Here is a 19,314-nt window from a genome sequence, read left to right on the forward strand (position 1 = left end):
GCTCAGAAAATGGCCTCTTGTCCCCATAGTTTTCAAACACGCTGTAGATTCGCTAGCTCAGGGCTACAGTGCCATCTTCTGGAGAAAAAGATTTTAAAAAATGGGGTTGATTCTCAGTGAACGTTGATGAGGGTGAAAGATGTCTTAAAAAGATTTGCTTGGATGTCTTTGGGTCATCAGGACTGATTTGTGTTTGCTATCTCTGTTTATACTAACAGAGTAATACTAATACTAACTAATACTAACTAATACTAACGAAAAATATTTGTTATTTTTCTATTTATCATGCAACAGAGAGTGGGAGAATCTGTAAGTATCATATTTCCGTGTCCTTGTCTGTCACACACACACACACACACACACAAGCATTTCTAAAACAAGTTATTAATGACACAAGCTAACATTTCTTCCCATTCTCCACACAGAAACCAGTCCAACGTCAGACGCATGCACACTGCTCTCAGACTCAATGGTGAAATCGTGAAGAAATCTGGCGAGGCCAAGTTGGTGCTGCTCAACATGCCTGGACCACCTAAGAACAGAACTGGAGATGAGAACTGTATCCTTTAACTTGTACTGTGTATATTATTGTCTTTTTTTTTCCTCACGTTCATCTTTAGTAACTTTTTCATTCTGCTCATGAGTAAAACAAAATTCTGGCATTTATCCCAGAAATACTGGGTGTGAAGCTGGAACACACCCTCGGATCAGACACCGGTCCAGCACACCGTTCACACACACACTCATTCACACCATTTTACTGGCATGCAGTTAGGAAGAGGAAGAAAACTGGAGAACCTACAGACTACAGTGTGAGCTCTAGCAACACTACCACTGAGCTTCAGCATACTGCATGTAATAAATAATATAGAGGTTAGATTACGTAATAACTATTAACAACAATAGCCACTGTTAACACTGTCTGCCGCTGCTGTAGTTGTAATAGAATTAGGAAATGTAAAGAGAAATAATTCATTTTCATTCTCTAAAATTTGGAAACCTGTATTATGGTTAGAACATTTTGTTTTATGAATATCAGCAGGTTTCAGCATCTGCAGCTTCACAAGCACTGCTTGTATATCTGATCTTATAGTTTCAGCTCTTTAGGTATTATTTATATTTATATACTAATGTTATATTATCACTACAGTACACTGATAAAAAAGGTCTAAAAATCGACTAATGAGACATTTTCAATCCGTATAAACGAATGATTTGGCTGAAAATCTGATATACAATTAGTCAGGACAATGTTGGCTTTCAGTGTGAAGTACTTTGACCTCTGTTTAGGGCAATGAGCAAACATTTGGGGCATCTCAGAGAGCAGAAATGGGTTTGATATCACCATTTACTTTGATAAATGGTGAAAATATAAATATTTGTGTGAAACAAAACTAACCGTATTTACATTTGATTTTTCTTTAATAAAAAATTTGCCTCTATTTGGGTGTTAAAAAATAAATACTTATAAGAAACTACAAAATCATAAAGCCCTAAGTCTCTACTTTTATTCAGCCTTTAACGACCACTGTGAAGAGTGACAGGAAGGAGACATTCATTGTTGCACATGGTCACAATAAAACAGGCAGAAATTTTTTTTTCCTTTTTGGCCTCTGATAAAGTAATTGAAGCTGTAAAATAAATATAATAATATATATATATATATATATATATATATATATATATATATATATATATATATATATATATATATATTATATATATATATATATATATATATATATATATATTTTTTTTTTTTTTTTTTTAATCAACACATTGTTTATAAGATTATACATTTTACCTCATCTGCTTCATGCAGGACTTTTAGTTTAAGTAGCTGGTTAGACACCATATTTAAAACTTTGAAGCCACTTAGATCTGAATTAGACTGAAACATACAGTATTGTCGCCAAACTCTCTCTATGTCTCTCTATTACATCTCTATGTCTCTTTATTACAATTTTTGGATTTGCACCTGTGTGTCTCACCATATATGCCATGTTTCCTTAACACTTTCTTTTTCTCAGATATGGAATTCCTTGAGGTTCTCACTGAGGGTCTCAACCGTGTCCTCCTCGTGCGTGGTGGAGGTCGTGAGGTCATCACCATTTATTCTTGAAAGAACAACTTGCATCAACCCACAAACCCACCCCCAGCCTCAACCCTGAAAAATGTTTCATTACCATAGTCAAACCACAAAACATTCCCCGACCATCCCCAAGCAATATCCCAGAATTCCCTGCGCTTATCCGACCCCCACCCTAAAATGGAGCTACGACAGATCCTCATATTGCTCTCTCTCCCTCTTTAAGGAGCCCTCATTAAGGCCTTTCTACTCATTTTCCATGCAGTTTTCTCATTGGCCGCCGCATGTTCTTGGCCTTATCTCATTCCTGTTTGTTGTTTGTAATCCAATGATCTATGATTTGCCCTGCCGAGTTCAGTGCCACATATGATACAAGGAAAAACTATTGATGTCAGTACGTTTTCTGCTGCATTCCTGACGTTTTCTCCAACCCCTACTTTTCCCATCCAATCAGGAGACGTTTGAAGGTTGCAGAAATAGAAAGGTTTTAGGAGCTTTCTGCTTCCTTTATGGCTTTGATTTGTACATTTACTTTTTATATATATTTATTTATTATTTATTTATTTATTTATTTAAAAGCAAAAACCTAAACTTTCCAGAAAGAGTTCAGAAGTCAGACAAGCTGAGGATCTGTCAGTCGTTACATCACTGTGATGAAGCAATGAATTTTGCGATGGACCCAGACCAAGGAGATGACAGAGATGGTGGCACGCCGCTATTTTTGCCACATTGTGGGCTGAATTCCCAGAAGTCATGTGTCATGAGAAGGACTGACAGTCACGGAAAGAGACTCTCCTGCTGTGATGTTTCGGTTTGATGTGGCCACATTCACCACCCACATAGTGTGCTAGGTGGAAACACTTTGATCCCCCGGACTGTACTTGGAAAAAACATACATTTGTGCTCTGTTTTCTTGTCACAGTTCTGCCATTTTTAAAATTTGTGTTTATTTGTGTTTAATTGTTATCGTCTGCGTATGCCCTGAAATTTTCACTTCTCCTGATTGGATGTGAATAGCTATTCCCTGCCAAACACTATATGTGCCAAAACAATAGTGGGAAGATCTGTGATTTGCTGTCTCAAAATGACAGAACAAGAAAAAAAAACAAATAGGACTTATCTGTATTATCTGAGTGTCATAAGTGAGAGGAAACATGTAACAAACAGAATGTTGGAGGAGGAGGAGGAGGAGGAGGAGGAGGAGCGGATAAAAGTCTACACGGTGTAAAATCTCTGAGGTATTTGAGAAATATTGCTTTTCTGGGATTCACTGCTAAGGAAGTCACAGGGTTGACGCTAAGAGTCTTCAGGATGACTTTAGGCTTTTCACTGTGGCATTGGGAAGTGTACTGTACTGTACTGTACTGTAGCCCCCTTCACGAGCACTCAACCTGCACTGGCAGCCACTGTGTAACAAGTGATTTAATGAGTCTGTGGATTCATTAAGTGTGTGTGCGTGTGCGTGCATGCGTGTGTGTGTGTGTGTGTGTGTGTATGTGTGTGTGGGTGTTCGTATGTGTGTGGGTGTTCATATGATCCATCTTTGGGAACTTGAAGCATTTTAGTCGCTTTTTACAAACATGAAAATGTGTTTGTTACATTTACAGAAAGATCTATATAAAATACCGCTACTATACATATACATATATATTCTGTATTGGACCACACCAAAATATCTTTGTTAAAAAAAAAAAAAAAAACGTAGAACTATGATACACATGTTGATTGTGCCATATGACTGACAATACATATCAGTTTAAATATTAATAGAGCGAACTAACTTGAATATACATAGGAAGAAGTAAAAGCCGTCAAAAGACAGAAAGGAAATGTATTGTCCAGAAACTCCATGCAATCGTATGCAAAGCGTCTATGGGATGTGGTCTAGACGGAGTTGCTGAAGGAGTAGTTTAAGCAACATCTTTTACCGATCGTATAGTTCGAAATGAAATGAATGTTAGAGATGAGGACGATCTGAAAGTGCATAAAGAACTGGTTGTGCAATAGCTGAAACTGGAAAAGTCATATAATCATTGCATTATTTATTTTTGTATGCGGATACTTTTGTAAATGTCGGTTTTATTTTGGGGAGTTTTCACATAAAAAGCAGTAAGAGTTTAAGTATGTGATTTGTTTCTGCTCAGATAAATACTGTTATTGTCACTTGTACTTCACTAATTAACATACATATGTGTATAGATACAGTATATAGCTATATACACACCGATCAGCCATAACATTAAAAACACCGGCTTATTATTGTTAGTAGGTCCCTTTTATGTTGCCAAAAGAGCTCTGTTTTTTTGAGTTATTAACTCTACAAGACCTCTAAAGGTGTGCTGTGGTATCTGGCACCAAGAAATTAGCAGCAGATCCTTTAAGTCCTGTAAATAATGAGGTAGAGCCTGAATAGATCTGACATGTTTGTCCAGCACATTCAACAGATATTTGATTAAATTCAAATCTGGGGAATTTGGAGGCACATTGAACTCTTTGCCATGCTCCTTAAACCATTCCTGAACATTTTGTCTTTCCTTCAAACATTTTAGGTCGGTAGACTTGGTGTAATGGAGATGCTCTGACCCAGTTGGCTACCCATTACACTATGGCCCTTGTCAGAGCCATTCAGATCCTTACACTTGCCCATTTTTACCTGCATCCAACACATCAGCTTCAAGATCTCACTGCACACTTCAGCTCGGTTTAATATATATATTTATATCCCAATTTTTGACAGGTGCCATTGTAATGTAATAATCAATGTTTTTTTTAATTCATCTGTCAGTGTTTTTTTATTTTGTGGCTGATCTATTTATACATAATGTATGTAATATATCACTAGTGAAGCAAGTGACAACAATTTTTATCATCACTTGCACACACAAATATATATATATACTGTTTTAAATGCATAAATCCATATATTGTGAATGCTGCTAGTGTGTGAATAGATATGTATATACATAGAACTAAAGTATTTATAGACATAAGAAATATTACACTATAGTACTAAGGAGGGGCAGACGTACAAAAATACATATCAGCGCTGGTGATTGTTGTATTTAAGTTCAGTGGGCTTTCAGACCTAACAGCAGTCAGCTTTTCAGTGAATCTAAAAGCAGTCATTTATTTCACACTTTAATATTATACATGCAGCAAAGCATGTGAGACTATGGCTGCTTTCAGGTGTAAAGTTAAAGGAAGGATTCACTCTGAGCCACCACTTGCACTCTTATTTGCTTTTAGTATGAACCACCCACCATATATATATATATATATATATGAGGATGAGAAAATCTTAGCTCAAGTGTTGCCTGCGTAGACTGAGCCTAGCCTTTCAACACGTTTCCCAAAAAAGATCATGAGCTTATTCGAACAGCTCATTTTATCTGATTTCATCCTGATGATTTGTTGTTTGCATGGTTCAAATATGAATATTTGTTTTGGTGGTTTATATTGTGTATTCTGTGAAAGAAGAAAAGTGGGAGGGATCCGTTAGAGCCCATGTTGCTAATGGTTGTGTTGCAAATCATCTAGCAGTGCTCGAAGGTAGTGTGCCGGAGTGACCATGGTCGAGTGACTAGGATCATGGCTGGCTGTAGCTTCGAGTGCATAATACTGTACTGTTGTGTTTTGATATTTCCGTAGTTAGATTAGCAGGAGACTTGCAGTGTGCTTGTTACGTTGTCTTTTTTGACCTTGTGTGTTTCTGCGCTAATACACTAATCAGTTTGTTGTATTGTGAGATTTTTAGTACAAAGCAGTGGTTAAGGATCCATCCACTTCTTTTGGAAGGTTACGTGCAATACTGTTTCTCTTGAGGGTTGATGATTGTATGTGAGCATGTGAGAAATATTTTTTATGTCTGCTTTATTTGTGGTCCTGTAGGCCATGGTGTTCATCAGCACTCTTTGTGTGCTAGAGGATTTTACGTCACATCTGTTCTATGGTGGCTGATACAGAAATGCACTTTATACAGGGTTGACGTTCTTTCCAGCGATGATGACGATGTCATTAGGGGTACCTTTGCTATTTGAGCCTGCTGGATCCTATCGGAGTTTTCAGCTTCCTCTAGTGGCAAAAGTGTGTGTAGTTCAGTCATGAGGAAGCGGCAGTTATTTCATGGTTGCAGAACGAATACATTCTCCGCTAGTTACATACTACCTGATCGAGACAGTTTTCACTCTGCTGCATGAACCTAGATGTATATTTATTTTTGCACTTATTGTGTATCAATAGCTCTTTTGTCTTGATTCTTCACACTATAAGACACGTTCAAAAATATATTTCCTACGCAGAATCAATGCAGTGACTCCCTCCCACCTGCTTCACCAGCTGCCATACCCAACAATCTCCCAATCACAAACACATACACACACACTTTCTCTCTCTCTCTGTCTTTCTCTCTCACTACATCACCTGCCATTTTAACTCTCCTAGCACTGTATTAAAATGTGATCTCAGTAGACATATGATTATCGATCAAAGACTATAAACAAGCGCTTCCACTACTGGGTCTGGCTCTGTTAAAATGGACAATCCTCCTTCTCCACCTGTAATTTTAGAGAGAAAAATAGCAAGGCGATGTATCAAGTGGTTCGGAGAACAAACGCTGTTCTTCACAGAGAGCTTTTAAGAGATATGATTTTGCCATCTTTGAAATATAAAGGGCTCCAGATAACAATCCATATTTGGTTTTGAAGTGTGACAACTATAAGACATCTCTACAGGGACAGCTTGGTTTTTTCGTTAAGTTATCGGCCACATATAAGGCTTGGAGCCACATAGGTGGAAAATACATTAAGGTTTCATCAGCGTAACATGAAACATTAGTCAGAAAAGGTCTGAATGATTTGGGTCTCATAAAATCTAAGAGACATGCAGCAGAATAATCTTACTGAGAAAAAACAATATTTTAATATTTAATAATACTCAACTCATTTAAATTCAGCTATCAGTCTAATCTATTCTATCATCTTATTTTCAGCCTGACGCTCGATTCTAAAGAAAAACGATCCACTAAAGTTGCACTTACTCAATTTTACCGCTATAGATGTCGTGATGTCCAGTCATATTCTAACAGATCCAGAGCCCAGGTTCTTTGTCTTACTCAACGCATGCACATTATCCTGAAAAGTTGATATTACTCAATATATATATTTAAATGTTTTGTGGTTCTCAGTATTACATTCACTCACTTTATTTTGATTTGTTTAATTACCTAATCTGTTATTTTTACAAGTTGCATGGTGTAACATATTGTATACAAATGCTTTATTTGGATATCAGTAGGCTATGTAAAGTGAACGAGTGTATCGGCTGTAAACCCGAGTCTATTTTTTATTATAGTTTCAATATAGTTATAGTTATTTTACTTTATTACTATAAATACAGAGATAACTTATCAGCAGAAAAAAAATTTACCAAAGTATATAAGTTCACTTAAACATATATCTATATAAACATATATATATATTTTGTTTTGAATTAAAAAAGAAGCTTGATGGTCACTGACACAATTCTATACATTTCTACTTATGCCTTAAACAGAAACACCAATTGGCAGCTATACATGAACTGAGCCCCAGAATACACATTTGGTGTGTGATGTGTATGATGCACTGCTGTATGATCAGCTTGGAAATGTAGAAATGTTAGGCCAGAGGCACTTTTTCTTTTACTCTTGTTCACCGGCAACATTTTATAGTCTATCTAATGACTCAGAACTAGCTGTGTTAAACACTGGTCCAGATACTATCCTCATTCAGGATAACCAAGCACTAACCAATTTAAAAGTAGTACGTCATACATGCAAATAATTTCAGCTCTCTAAATGGCTGTGTGAACTATTATTTATTTATTTTTTTTTTAATAGTTGGCCAGGCCTAAGCGTTTAGACACAATTGCTTAATTGTGAAGAGGATTAAACAGGACCCCATAACATGAGCAGACAGGGTTCTTCAAGCTTGTTTTTTAATTCATGAAATGATGTGCAAACCATTTTGTGTAAATGTTTGGAAAAGGATGGATATAGAAAAAAAAAAAAAGTATGTATATGTTTTACAGAATTTTTTCCCTTGGTAAAAATGATAAACCGTGTCCCACTGTTTCTCATGTATGTACGTGTGTATGCATGTGTGCAGATCTAGACATCTGCGCTAAGAGCATTAGGGACCATGTGCCAGGGTGGAAAGGGGTTCTGCACATAAAACATATGATTAGTGTTGAAGTGTTTATTTTTTGTGTAAGTGTAACTTCAATATTTTAAAGAAATAAATATTATATATTGTGTTTCATGGTACAAAAGAAAAAAAAATAATAACGCAAATGTAGTTTTACATTTCAAATGCTTTATCTCTATGGCTTCTGGCAGTTTTCCCATTCCATTTTCTAGATTTGTCAGCACAAAATGCAATAAATGAATACCATTTTATTACTGATTGGTACAAAGTCTTTTCAATGCACTTACTCGAAACATTTGTGTCAAACATTTATTGAATGCAGTTCATTATGTACAAATTACACTTTATATAAAATAACACAAGGGGAATATTCAAAACGATCTGGTCAGATCAGCAAATTCAAGAATGAATGAATGATTTATATCTGTCACCATTTTGGGTCCAAAAGGAATATTCATGTATCCAAATAGTCATAATCATAAACTAAGAAATAGTACAGCAATGTTTAGAAATTTAAGGGAACTGCTTTTTAAAGAATTAAATGAAGAATAAAAAATAAAAAAAAAGTTTTCAGAAATGACGTTGGTAGTGAGAGCCTTGCCCCATCCCCTGACTTAGTCCCTGTCCCAGTCCTTGGCTCATTCCTTGACCTACTCCCTGGTTATAGCCTTGGTTCATTCCTTGCCCAACTCCCTGGCTTAAACCTTTGTTCATTCCTTGGTTCATCCCCTGGCCTGATCTGGCCGAAAGGTTTGCTGAATTGACCAGCTGGTTAATGGCAGGTCCGCTCTGGATGAGTGTGTCAAGGGCTTTCTGAACACTAGGGTTGTCAAAGTTAATTGCAGTTCCAGCTCTCTGGAGCCCCTGAGGTGCCGCTACGCGATTATTAGCAGTGGGCCTAATGCCCATGTGAGGATTCATCATGTCCTGAGTATCATGAGCAGACATGGCCAAGTTGGACAGAGTAGAGGAAGAGGAGAGACCGGAGCTTTGTGTGGAGCCATAGCCCTGAGGTTGTGAAGCCGCTGCTTGGTTCTGAGACACAGAGGAGCCTGAGCCACTGTTGAAGAGGCTGAGAATTTTAGCTTGCAGCTCTTGCTGCTGGTTGGTAGTGGTGGCAGAGGCAGCAGGTAGGTGGGAGGTGTGTATGGAGTGTGTGGTTGGGTGCGTCTGGTGGGAAACAGGACCAAGAGCCTGAGTGGACTGAGGGGTCTCATGGGTGACTGCTGCAGAAGTCTGATGGGACACTGTACACAAAGAAAAATGAAATATAAATGCACTGCTCTGGTTGTGTCATTTTATCATGACAGAAAAAAAATCCAAACAGCATGTTTTGTGGAAATGCTTTCGAGTATACGCTCATATTTAAAGCATCATAACCTCCCCCATTGTGTCTCAAAGATGTTAGATGTAAAAATGCTTGCAATGCCTAACCAACATGCATGCACAACGTCTTGTGTAGTATACACTCACCATCCACTTTATTAGGAAAATCCATACCTCCTGTACATTTATGTAGCTGACAGGTGGCCTATAGTAACTCCAATAAGCACTCTTTACAACCATGGGATGCAGAAAAGCATCTGGTACACACATCAAGCCAAATCTGAGGCCGTCATGGGCAAATGCTTAAACCAAACTGAAGACTTTTGGGTTTTTTTCCCCCTCAATTCTTCAACTTACCTAATTTTTGTGAGCCTGTGGCCAGGATAGCCTCAAATTCCTGTTCTTGGCTGACTGTAGTGAAACCTTATAGTATTTTGCCATTGTAGCTCATCCACATCAAGACCATTTTCTGTGCATGTTGAGACTGTTTTCTTCTCACCACAGTCGTAAAGAGTGATTGAAAAAAATCTGACCATTTTCTGTTGACTGATCTTAAGGCATTTCCACACACAGAACTGTCAATCGTGCAATGCAGCCTATCTGGTAGCATCAACCGTTCCATAATAAAGACAAATGATCATTAACTGAAGCACGTGACCTGTTTCAGCATGATTATTTGCAATGAGCTGGTGCCACATGATTGGCTTATTAGAATGTACAGTTTGTACTTAATAAAGCGACCTAAATCACTGAGAACAAACCTACCAAGAAGAGGGTCCGTGCCACCTCGAATAAGACGATCTCGCTTATCCTGGAGATAGTTAATGAGTATCGTTAACTCTTGAGGGGTCAGGAACCTTGTGACGAGAAAAATACAAATGCAAGACAATTATTATATATACACACAGATTCAAATATTCCCCCAAAACAGAATCCATGCTTACATTGTAGCCAGTGCATATTTTGAATTATACATGCATTTTGGTGAGCTTACCTGCCCTCTGATAACAGTGTGATCGCAGTCAGTACTGAGACTGGGTGGACTTGTCGGTCATGTTCTCTCATCAACACTTCGTCTGCCATCTTCGCAGCTTTTCTTGAGATCTCATCCCGCTCCTTGGCACGGTTCTCGATCTTAAAGGTGTCATAGTTGTGAGCCACTAAAACCATAGCATCCTGCATAGGCATGTTTCTGTGTTCTTGATCAGAATAACAAAGGAGAATTTCAAAGTCACTTCACATTGCATATTTAATAAAAAGGAAGAGATCATTTAAAAAAAAAAAAAAAAAAAAAGTTTGATTTTTATTCTCTTAAAGACCTTAAAATTAGGCTTTGACATTGCATAGCATAAAGAAGTTATTTTAATGACTCCTAAAATTAAATCTTTATTATCATAATTTTAAGACTTCTAGTCCATTTAACTATTGTTATCAGTGATTTAAGCCACCCAGCTCATGTACCCTGTGGTGTTCCAAAGAGAATGTTGACGGTGCAGGAACGATGCACTTCGTGCTGTTGTGTGATGATGATGGCAAAGGGAGTGCGAGCCCGGCTCACGTCCTCCAGAGCCTGGGTCAGGGACACCTCTGTGTTGAGGAAGATGAGGTCCACCACCATGCCCAGATCTCGCACCTTCCTCCCCACCATTTCTGCATACTCTCTTAAAAGGTCACACCAAGAATACAAAATGTCTACATTAATAGTCATGTTCCAAAATGCAACTTACACATAATTACAAATAAACACATTTAATCAATGGACACTGAGGACTAATAATAACTCAAGAATAAATAAAATCACGGAACTCACTTCTGCTGCTTGTTGACCACGATGACCGAGCAGTCTACGGGTCTCTCTGCGTCGTAACGTCTCTGCAGCTCTTCATAGTACTGACGGTACAGCTCGTTCCTCCTGCGCTCCTCAGGCTGCATTCGCTCCTCTGAACATACACATTTAGAAGATATACCGTATGTAAGAACGTTTCAACTGAAGAGCATCTGATCATTTTAATGTAGTTTTGAGTAGACCAACCTTCTGGCTCTCTCCTGCCAGTCCAATTCTCTCTGTAGCGCTCAGGATAAGGCTCATCTTTCTTGCGGTATGGTTCATATTCACCACGTAAAAAGCGGTCAAAACCATCATTTCTGTAGGAAGAAAAACAAAAAATAAAAGATAATATTAATGTCTGTGCCATAATTAATGCCTGCTTTATACACATTAGGACAAAATGTAACAAATAAGAACTTAATTTCTTGAATATGTTAATAGTGTATTTAATTAAAAATGTTAAACACAACAAATCACAAAAAGGTTTAATGCACATCATGTTGCACTGCCATGTTGTATGCACTAAACACTCACTGAGATCTTCATCTGGAACATTATAATACTCATGGGGCACACAAGATGTTCAAAACATTCTTTTGACATTCTGACCATGACTGCATCAGGTCATTCCTGCAGATTTTCAGGTGCACTTTCATGTTGTGAACCTCCAGTTCGACCGCTGTGTGCTACTGGATTCAGATGTTCAATAAACCAGTTTGAGAGAACTTTTGCTTTGTGACATGGTGCATAATCATCCTGGAAGTCACCATTTGAAGATGGGTAAATTGTGGCCATAAAGAGATGCACATGGTGGTCAGTAACAAAAAACTCCTAAGCAGAGGCATTCAAACAATTGATTGGCCTTAACAGGTCCAAAGTGTGCAAAGAAAACATTCCCTATACCATTACACCACCTTCACCTGGTTGTGATGGTCCAGCGGTCAAGGCACTGGGTTCCTAATCAGAAGGTCGGGGTTTAAGCCCACAAGCTGCTAAGACATCTACGTTGGGTCCTTGAGCAAGGCCCTTAACCTCACCTGCTCCAGGGGCACCGCACGATGTATGGCTGACCCGGCGTTCTGACCCCAGGCTCATAATAGCCTGGGATATGCAAAAACCCTTTAAGGGGGAAGTCGTGGCCTAATGGTTAGAGAGTTTGACTCCTAGAGTTCGAGTCTCGGGACCCACAACTGCCACGACCGAGGTGCCCTTGAGCAAGGCACGAACTCCCCAACTGCTCCTGTACATTTATGGCTGCCCACTGCTCCGGGTGTGTTCATGGTGTGTGTGTGTTCACTGATGTTTGTGTGCACTTTGGATGGGTTAAACGCAGAGAGCAAATTCTGAGTATGGGTCACCATACTTAACCGTATGTCACGTCACGTTCACTTGACAAGGCAGATTCATGCTGTTGACACCAAATTCTCACTCAGCCATCTATGGGCCTCAGCAGAATCTGAGATGCATCAGACCAAGCTGCATTTTCTCCAATCTTCAAACTGTCCAGTTTTGGGTAGTCCATGTCCTCTTCAGCCTCAGCTTTTCTTTCTTGCGTTCTTCCGTTTCCTGAGTGAAGTGGAACCTAACGTGGTCTTCTGCTGTTGCAGCCCATGGACCTCAGGGTTTGATGTATTAGGCAAAAATCAGACATTTTTCTGCCCACCACAATTGTACAAATAATTTAGTTACACTGTAGCCTTTCTTTCAGCTTCAATCGGTCTGGTCATTCTCAACTGACCTTCCCAGTTAACAAGGTGTTTCTGTCCAATAACAATCTCTGCACTGACAAAATCACATACATCACATTTCCCTATTCTGATAGATGATGTGAACATTATCCCAAGCTGCTGGATCATACCTGCACAATGAACTGGTGTTGATCAGACAACTGCACTGAATGGGGTGTAAAACTATATATCCTGTATCACCATGAGTCACCAACTGAGCTTAAATTTCTTCTGAAATGACAGAGTTTAAGATTAAGGCTCATCTACCTATAAGCAGCATCTCGAGTCTCTTTAACTCTTCCATCTGCAACCCTGTAGCGCTCATCATCAGGATCTCTTGGAGGTCCAGGCCGGGGTTCTCGACTAGGTTCCCTCCCGTCTCTGCCATCCCTGTTGTCGCGGGAGTCTCGCCCATGCACTGGGGATCGAGAACGGAGACGGGGCTCCCTGCTGTCCCCATAACCAGAAGGCCTACACGGACAAAATAACCAGTCAGAAAGGTGGCTGTGTCAGCTTTACACATTTAATGCTATATAAATTCTCAATCAGTGACTGATCCATAGAAATTTTAAACAATGCTCAACAGATTTCCCCTTTAGTGAGGCATAGATATTATGAAAGGAAACGGCTGTCAAAATAAGAATTGCCGAAACGTCTCCAGGTGCAGTATTTGGTGGTGTGGCTGAAGTTTCCAGAAGATTTTCTTCAAACCTGGTCAGTGTTGGATCTTTAAACTAAGAGGTCTAATGTGGTGTCCAAATACAGAAATAATTAAAGGGTTTTTTCCCCCTCAGTATTTTCCAGAAGAGTTTCTGAGGAAAAATGTTTGTATGGTCTGATTTACTCGATTTACAGCACTGGTTTCACCATATTCTGATAACATGACCAATGCACAGAAAGAAAACAGAATAATTCAACAAAAATTTACAACATACCTCATTCTTTTAAAAATAAAATAAATACCCGATAAAACGTGATGATGCCGATGCTCCAAAAAAAGTGTGCGAATTTTATTTCATGCAAAATCAAACGCGAGGTCTTTTTGCGCAATTGTTATACGGCGCTGCTCAACACTGCTAAATATAACGATGTAATAGTAAGTTAAGACCTGTTCAAATTGCTGACGCAGTAATTTATTTATTTGCATCAAAAGTAACATTTGATGCAGGTTTTAACAGATGAAGAAGTGAAGACACGGTTATTGAAAGTTAGACAATCTTTGAAATGCAGTCTGAACAGAATAAATAACACACTGTTAAGACACAAGGACACCAAGGAAAATAGTCTTAGATTGGCCTTTCAACTTTATTTCAACAAACAACTAAATACCCGTGAATAAAAGATGATCCAAAAGGACACATTCTGAAGAGGAATACCATAAATTTGGCATGCTTTCTGTTGTCTGTAATGATTCTTGCCGCTGTAGTCCAGAAATGCAAATGCTTTTGAAGGAGGCGATAAAACAAGTTTACCGGAAACCTGTCACCGAAACCTTCGCAGTAGACTCCTGACAATACTTTACCTGCGTGGAGGACTTGACCTGGGTTTCTGTCGTCTCTCCGCAGCCATATTTACATCTGAAAACAAACCAATCCGAAGGTTCAACATCAATTTTCGAGGGGGGGAAAAAAAAAAAAAGAAAAGAAAAAAAAAAAAAGCTTGGTTGTGTCTTACAAATTTTCAAAGCTTTTGAGAACAAACCAATTAAAAACTTTTTTAAAACTACAAATGCAGCAGGAAAAATCTTCTGTATACAATAATAAATCAAAGATGACATGGGAAGTCCACATCTTAATAAATTACAATACACAATTTTTAAAGAAAACAAGACCAAAGAAAAGTAAAGCCATTATTATTTATTTATTCAGAAAAGAACTAAGGCTAATTGAACATTGTATTAAAACACCTTAAAGGAGCCGCAACCAGCAAGAGTTTATTCTGCTGTTTGTTTTATAACAATTTTTTTTAGATTTAAACATTGGACATTTGGGGGAAAAGCACAGATTTCACAATAACAAAATGTGGTTGTCACTTTGTGTTCAGAATTTTGCTGGGATTTTCACTCAGACACGATAGCTTTAACGATCGCTCACGGACAATTCAGATGCGTTTCAGTACTGTTCCCCCATATGGGCTATACACGATATATAAGCTTTCTTAAGCTAAAAATAATGTTTCATCATGTCATGGACTATTAAAAGTCTGGAGATATTAGTGCTTTCGACCAACTGGGGCCAGATTCTCGCAACTTGCCTTAGTTCATGATAAATGGTGGTTGTAACACACTTAACATGTGGCCTGCTAGAACTGCTGCTGAATGGTAGAATCTGGAGAATTTGGGGTGCTTAAAGCTAAAAATCACCCCAAAACTAAATTCTCATCTCACACACTACTTCCTTAAGAATTTGCAGACTTCAGTGAAATAGTGTACGAGAGGTAACAGAAGCTGATGGCAGGTTACAATGTATTTAAAGGTGCAGTTTGAAATTTCGAGAGCCTTAAACTGTCTGCAACGGAAGCGACTTTTTGGGCCGGGAAAATTTTTAAACACGGGGGGGTGGGGGGGAATATCCAAATATATTAAAGGACAAAGCACACCACAGGGTACAAGTGAAAGTATGTGTTAGTTTCTAGACACAGATCAACGAGCCAGTATCCTGGGCACACAGCCGCTGCTGTACACACATCGGCAGAAGCACAATCTGACCCATGGTGGAACAAAAAGAGAATCATTAACATGCATGGGCAACAGGTGATCTTTTCAGGATCAGGAACATGCAGGTCACACGATCACCTCACAGTTCAACATATGAGGAGGAAATTAAGGCACTGACCATACGCAATATTTTTTCTATACTATGCAAGGACAGATCAACCAATCTCAGAACCAAACCGTGGCCCAAAACACATTAGATCATTACAGCAGAAGTTCCCATCCCTAGTCCTGGTGTCCCGTCCGGTCCTTCTCTTCCCTGCCCGACCACAACCACTTTAACTTTAACCCATTTGCTCTCTCGTTAATCCATTTAACTACCTCACTGACCACATTACATAAGCAAGCCCTTTTTATCATAGTCTAGGAAAAAGATTGCTTCACTTGCCTGATTTGCCATCTAATTCATTCAGGAATTGTCCACCCCTCTGGACCTAATACTTTTAAACATAAACAAACTGCACCTTTAAACTCTGCAATAAGTTTGCTTACAATTACCATCAAAATCATGCCCTGACAGCTACAGCTAAATAAAGCCCAGTTAGTCAACATGCAACAAATAGCAAGTTAAGTGCAGTTTGTGGTATTAGCCTTATAAAGCCTTACCTAGTTTATAACCTCTATAAATCCGACCGTTATGTCCTGCTTTAGCTGCCTCAGCATCTTCCGTCCTTTCAAACTGCACAAATCCATACCCACGAAACAGGGACAAGGCTGCAAAAAGGAACAGTTTTACGCAGGAAAACATGATTCTGGTTGATTTTGGGGAGGAAACAATGGTCTTTATTTATAAATCCGAGTCCATACTATGTTTTGATGTTAACTTAATTCTAAAATGATATTTCAGACGTCCATTTTCGTTAGAAGTCTCAAATTCAAATACCAAAGTCCGCTATTCTTCAGTTCAGCTAATTATTATTTTGGATATGACATTGGGTACTAACCCTGTATTTTCCCATATCGCCTGAACAGGTCTTCCATATCCTTCTTCGCCATATGTGCAGTGGGCAAATTGCCGACAAAAATCCTTCTCTCCAGGTCACGAGGGTCATTGCTGTTGGTGCCGTAAGACGGTGGAGATCCACTTCGGCTTCTTCTGTGTGACATGATGCTAGTAGCTTCAGGCTCTTAGCAAACACTTGCTCAAGATGAATTTGGAGATGGCGTTGTATACAAGAGTGTATACAATTTGGATTTTTGTTGATTTTATTTTTTTTTTTTGTTGACTTTCTTTTAACAATTTATTTCACCCCAGGTCCTGAAAATGCCAGGGCATCAACATAGGGGAAGAAAAGAGAAATTCCACAGATAAAATTTCTTGAAAACACAGTGAAGTACTCTGCAACATTTAGGGAGAAATATAACGAAACACTAATGTAGAACTACAGAGTATAAAAGTGCATATGCTATTTTAACCGAGTACCAGCATCGGTGAATTTATTTCACATTCACAGAGCTAAACTTGAGCTGTATTCTTGCGAGTCCACAACTGAAGATGTTTTTTTTTTTTGCAGCACGTCCACTTTAAGACAGGCGAAAAGAAAGTGGCCACACTCTGAGATGCTTTGAGTTTCCATAACTCAAAACACAGACTAACTCATTCCTTGTGTTGCTTTGGAAACTGCAGCACAACATCCACAAGCTTAAATAGATCAGATCGACTAAATGCAGGTGTACTTCCAAAATACGACGTAGAAAATGGTAGACAGCGATGGGGAAAATTTGAAAATGCTCCCCAAACATAACAAATAAGAGTCCATTTCGGAAACCACGAGGTTAGAGCGGAGAAAAACGTTTAATTCGGCGATGCATCAACCGCTGACCCCTTGACGAACAAACGACAGGCCATTTGTCCAGAAATGGTTAGAGAACCGTTTTACACACATCAGTAGAAATGAATAGCATAAAGATGCGTTAGAGTTTTTCATTTCTGTGCTATGGCAGCAACCTTTTTTATTTTACATGGACAAGCCCATGTGCACTGTATATTTATTCACCATTTTTTTGTACTAGGACATCAACTGCCCAACAGCTCAAAGGTTACAGGATTTGATCTTGAACTCGGGTTACTGCCTATGTGGAGTTGATCAGTGTACACCGGTTTCCTCACAAATACATGTAGGGGTGTGTGTGTGTGTGTGTGTGTGTGTGTTTGTGTTGCTCTATGATTCACTGGTGTCCCATCCTTAGTGTCTGAGCAGAATAAAACGGTAATGAAAATGAATGTTGTCAATGTTTAATTAAAAGGTACTTCCAGGTATCTGTGAATTATTGGCCCTGGTAAATATGGACAATAAAGATTTATTGTGTGTGCAGGTGGAGAGTTACAAACTCTAGCCGTGATTTTTGATCATCATCTTTAAAAATGAACATTTTTTCATCCGCAGGTGTAAAGAGAACTGATACCATTTCAGTAAAACAACCGCAGCTCCAGTTTGAACGCGATCTGGTCAGTTGATGTAGAGAAATATTGTTTGTTTGACGTTGCAGGTTAAAATCCCGAAATCCAGGCGTAGAGTGTAAAAGTACAGCGATCCAAAAATGATCCAGAAAAAAAAATCAAACGAATAGACGCGTTAAAGGAAAGGAGAAAAAAGATGAGCTTTCGTTATTCATTCATTCATTCTCAATGCTTTAGCTTAACGGTCCGCCATTTTGTATCACAAAAGCATCGTTGCCGTGGTGCAAAGCTGGGCCTGGTGCTCAATACAACAAATCCAAATGATTGCGAGAATCGGAAGAAATGCAGTCGATTAAAGAGACGTATAACAGTCCGTGTGTCGCGCCGTGGAATCAGACGTAGAACACACGCGAGGGCGAACCGTTAAGACCAGACCGCGACCAGGACGCCATGTTGTTTAACCGAACTACATAAACAAAACACGGCTCTTCCTTGTATAGTTTGCCGTTATTAAGCACTTTAGGTTTTCAACGCCAAAATGTTGCATATCTATCGTTGCACATAATTATATGTTAGTTCTAGGACTTGTATCTAGCATATTGTTTATTAGTTTGCAGAATGACAACACTTAGGCTAGCTAGCAGGCTAGGTACGTAGATCACTTAGTTCGTGCTAGTCGGGCAAGCTAATTTAAAATGATGCGTTGTGTTGTTGAACAACTAAGCAGCTTTTACCTTTATCATGAGCTGGTTATCTTTCCCCACACAGTCGGAACTCGAAATTCGAGGTCAAACCGCTCTGTGAAATTAAAGGCGCCTCCAAAGACAGAGGCGACTTGACGGTACCGTTCACGTTAAAGCAGCAGGCGGAGCATCACGTCAGCTCGTAGGTCCACTGTATGTCAATGTAGGTGATACACGCATGCGCAGTGCGCTTCAGCCAAGTACAGCACGGTGTAAACAAATAACTACGGATTGTGTTCATAAATGTACTATATAGGATGTAATTTCTAGTGCACGTTATATAATATGGGGTAATTCAACCAGTG

The 19,314-nt window shown here is 38.9% G+C and overlaps 2 protein-coding genes across 6 annotated transcripts in view; one reads left to right on the forward strand and one right to left on the reverse strand.

Annotated features, from left to right (window-relative positions):
* Positions 1 to 8,233, forward strand: part of slc12a5a (solute carrier family 12 member 5a) — a 142,675-nt gene extending 134,442 nt beyond the window's left edge. For 2 of the 3 annotated variants that reach the window (XM_060868247.1, XM_060868249.1), the window contains exons 24-26: positions 295 to 309; positions 426 to 559; positions 2,031 to 8,233. In XM_060868247.1, the coding sequence (XP_060724230.1) occupies positions 295 to 309; positions 426 to 559; positions 2,031 to 2,122 (241 nt within the window). In that variant the 3' untranslated portion in view covers positions 2,123 to 8,233. The remainder of the gene's footprint in view (positions 1 to 294; positions 310 to 425; positions 560 to 2,030) is intronic. The other variant, XM_060868248.1, reaches the window with a different exon arrangement.
* A 186-nt stretch (positions 8,234 to 8,419) lies between these two features.
* Positions 8,420 to 19,282, reverse strand: ncoa5 (nuclear receptor coactivator 5). 3 transcript variants are annotated; one of them, XM_060868250.1, is made up of 11 exons: positions 19,001 to 19,282; positions 16,810 to 17,123; positions 16,472 to 16,579; positions 14,675 to 14,729; positions 13,420 to 13,623; positions 11,630 to 11,742; positions 11,408 to 11,537; positions 11,059 to 11,258; positions 10,592 to 10,796; positions 10,363 to 10,454; positions 8,420 to 9,518 (listed from the first exon to the last, which is right to left on the reverse strand). In XM_060868250.1, the coding sequence occupies exons 2-11, from the start codon at positions 16,970 to 16,972 to the stop codon at positions 8,842 to 8,844; spliced, it is 1,947 nt and encodes a 648-aa protein (XP_060724233.1). In that variant the 5' UTR covers positions 16,973 to 17,123; positions 19,001 to 19,282; the 3' UTR covers positions 8,420 to 8,841. The 3 variants fall into 3 exon arrangements, with proteins under 3 accessions (XP_060724233.1, XP_060724234.1, XP_060724235.1); XM_060868251.1 differs by lacking the exon at positions 16,472 to 16,579 and having other exon boundaries at positions 19,001 to 19,281; XM_060868252.1 differs by lacking the exons at positions 16,472 to 16,579; positions 16,810 to 17,123 and having other exon boundaries at positions 19,001 to 19,279.
* Positions 19,283 to 19,314: the final 32 nt, after the last annotated feature.

Source organism: Tachysurus vachellii, chromosome 4, assembly GCF_030014155.1.
Source record: "Tachysurus vachellii isolate PV-2020 chromosome 4, HZAU_Pvac_v1, whole genome shotgun sequence".
In the NCBI taxonomy this organism is placed as follows: domain Eukaryota; kingdom Metazoa; phylum Chordata; class Actinopteri; order Siluriformes; family Bagridae; genus Tachysurus; species Tachysurus vachellii.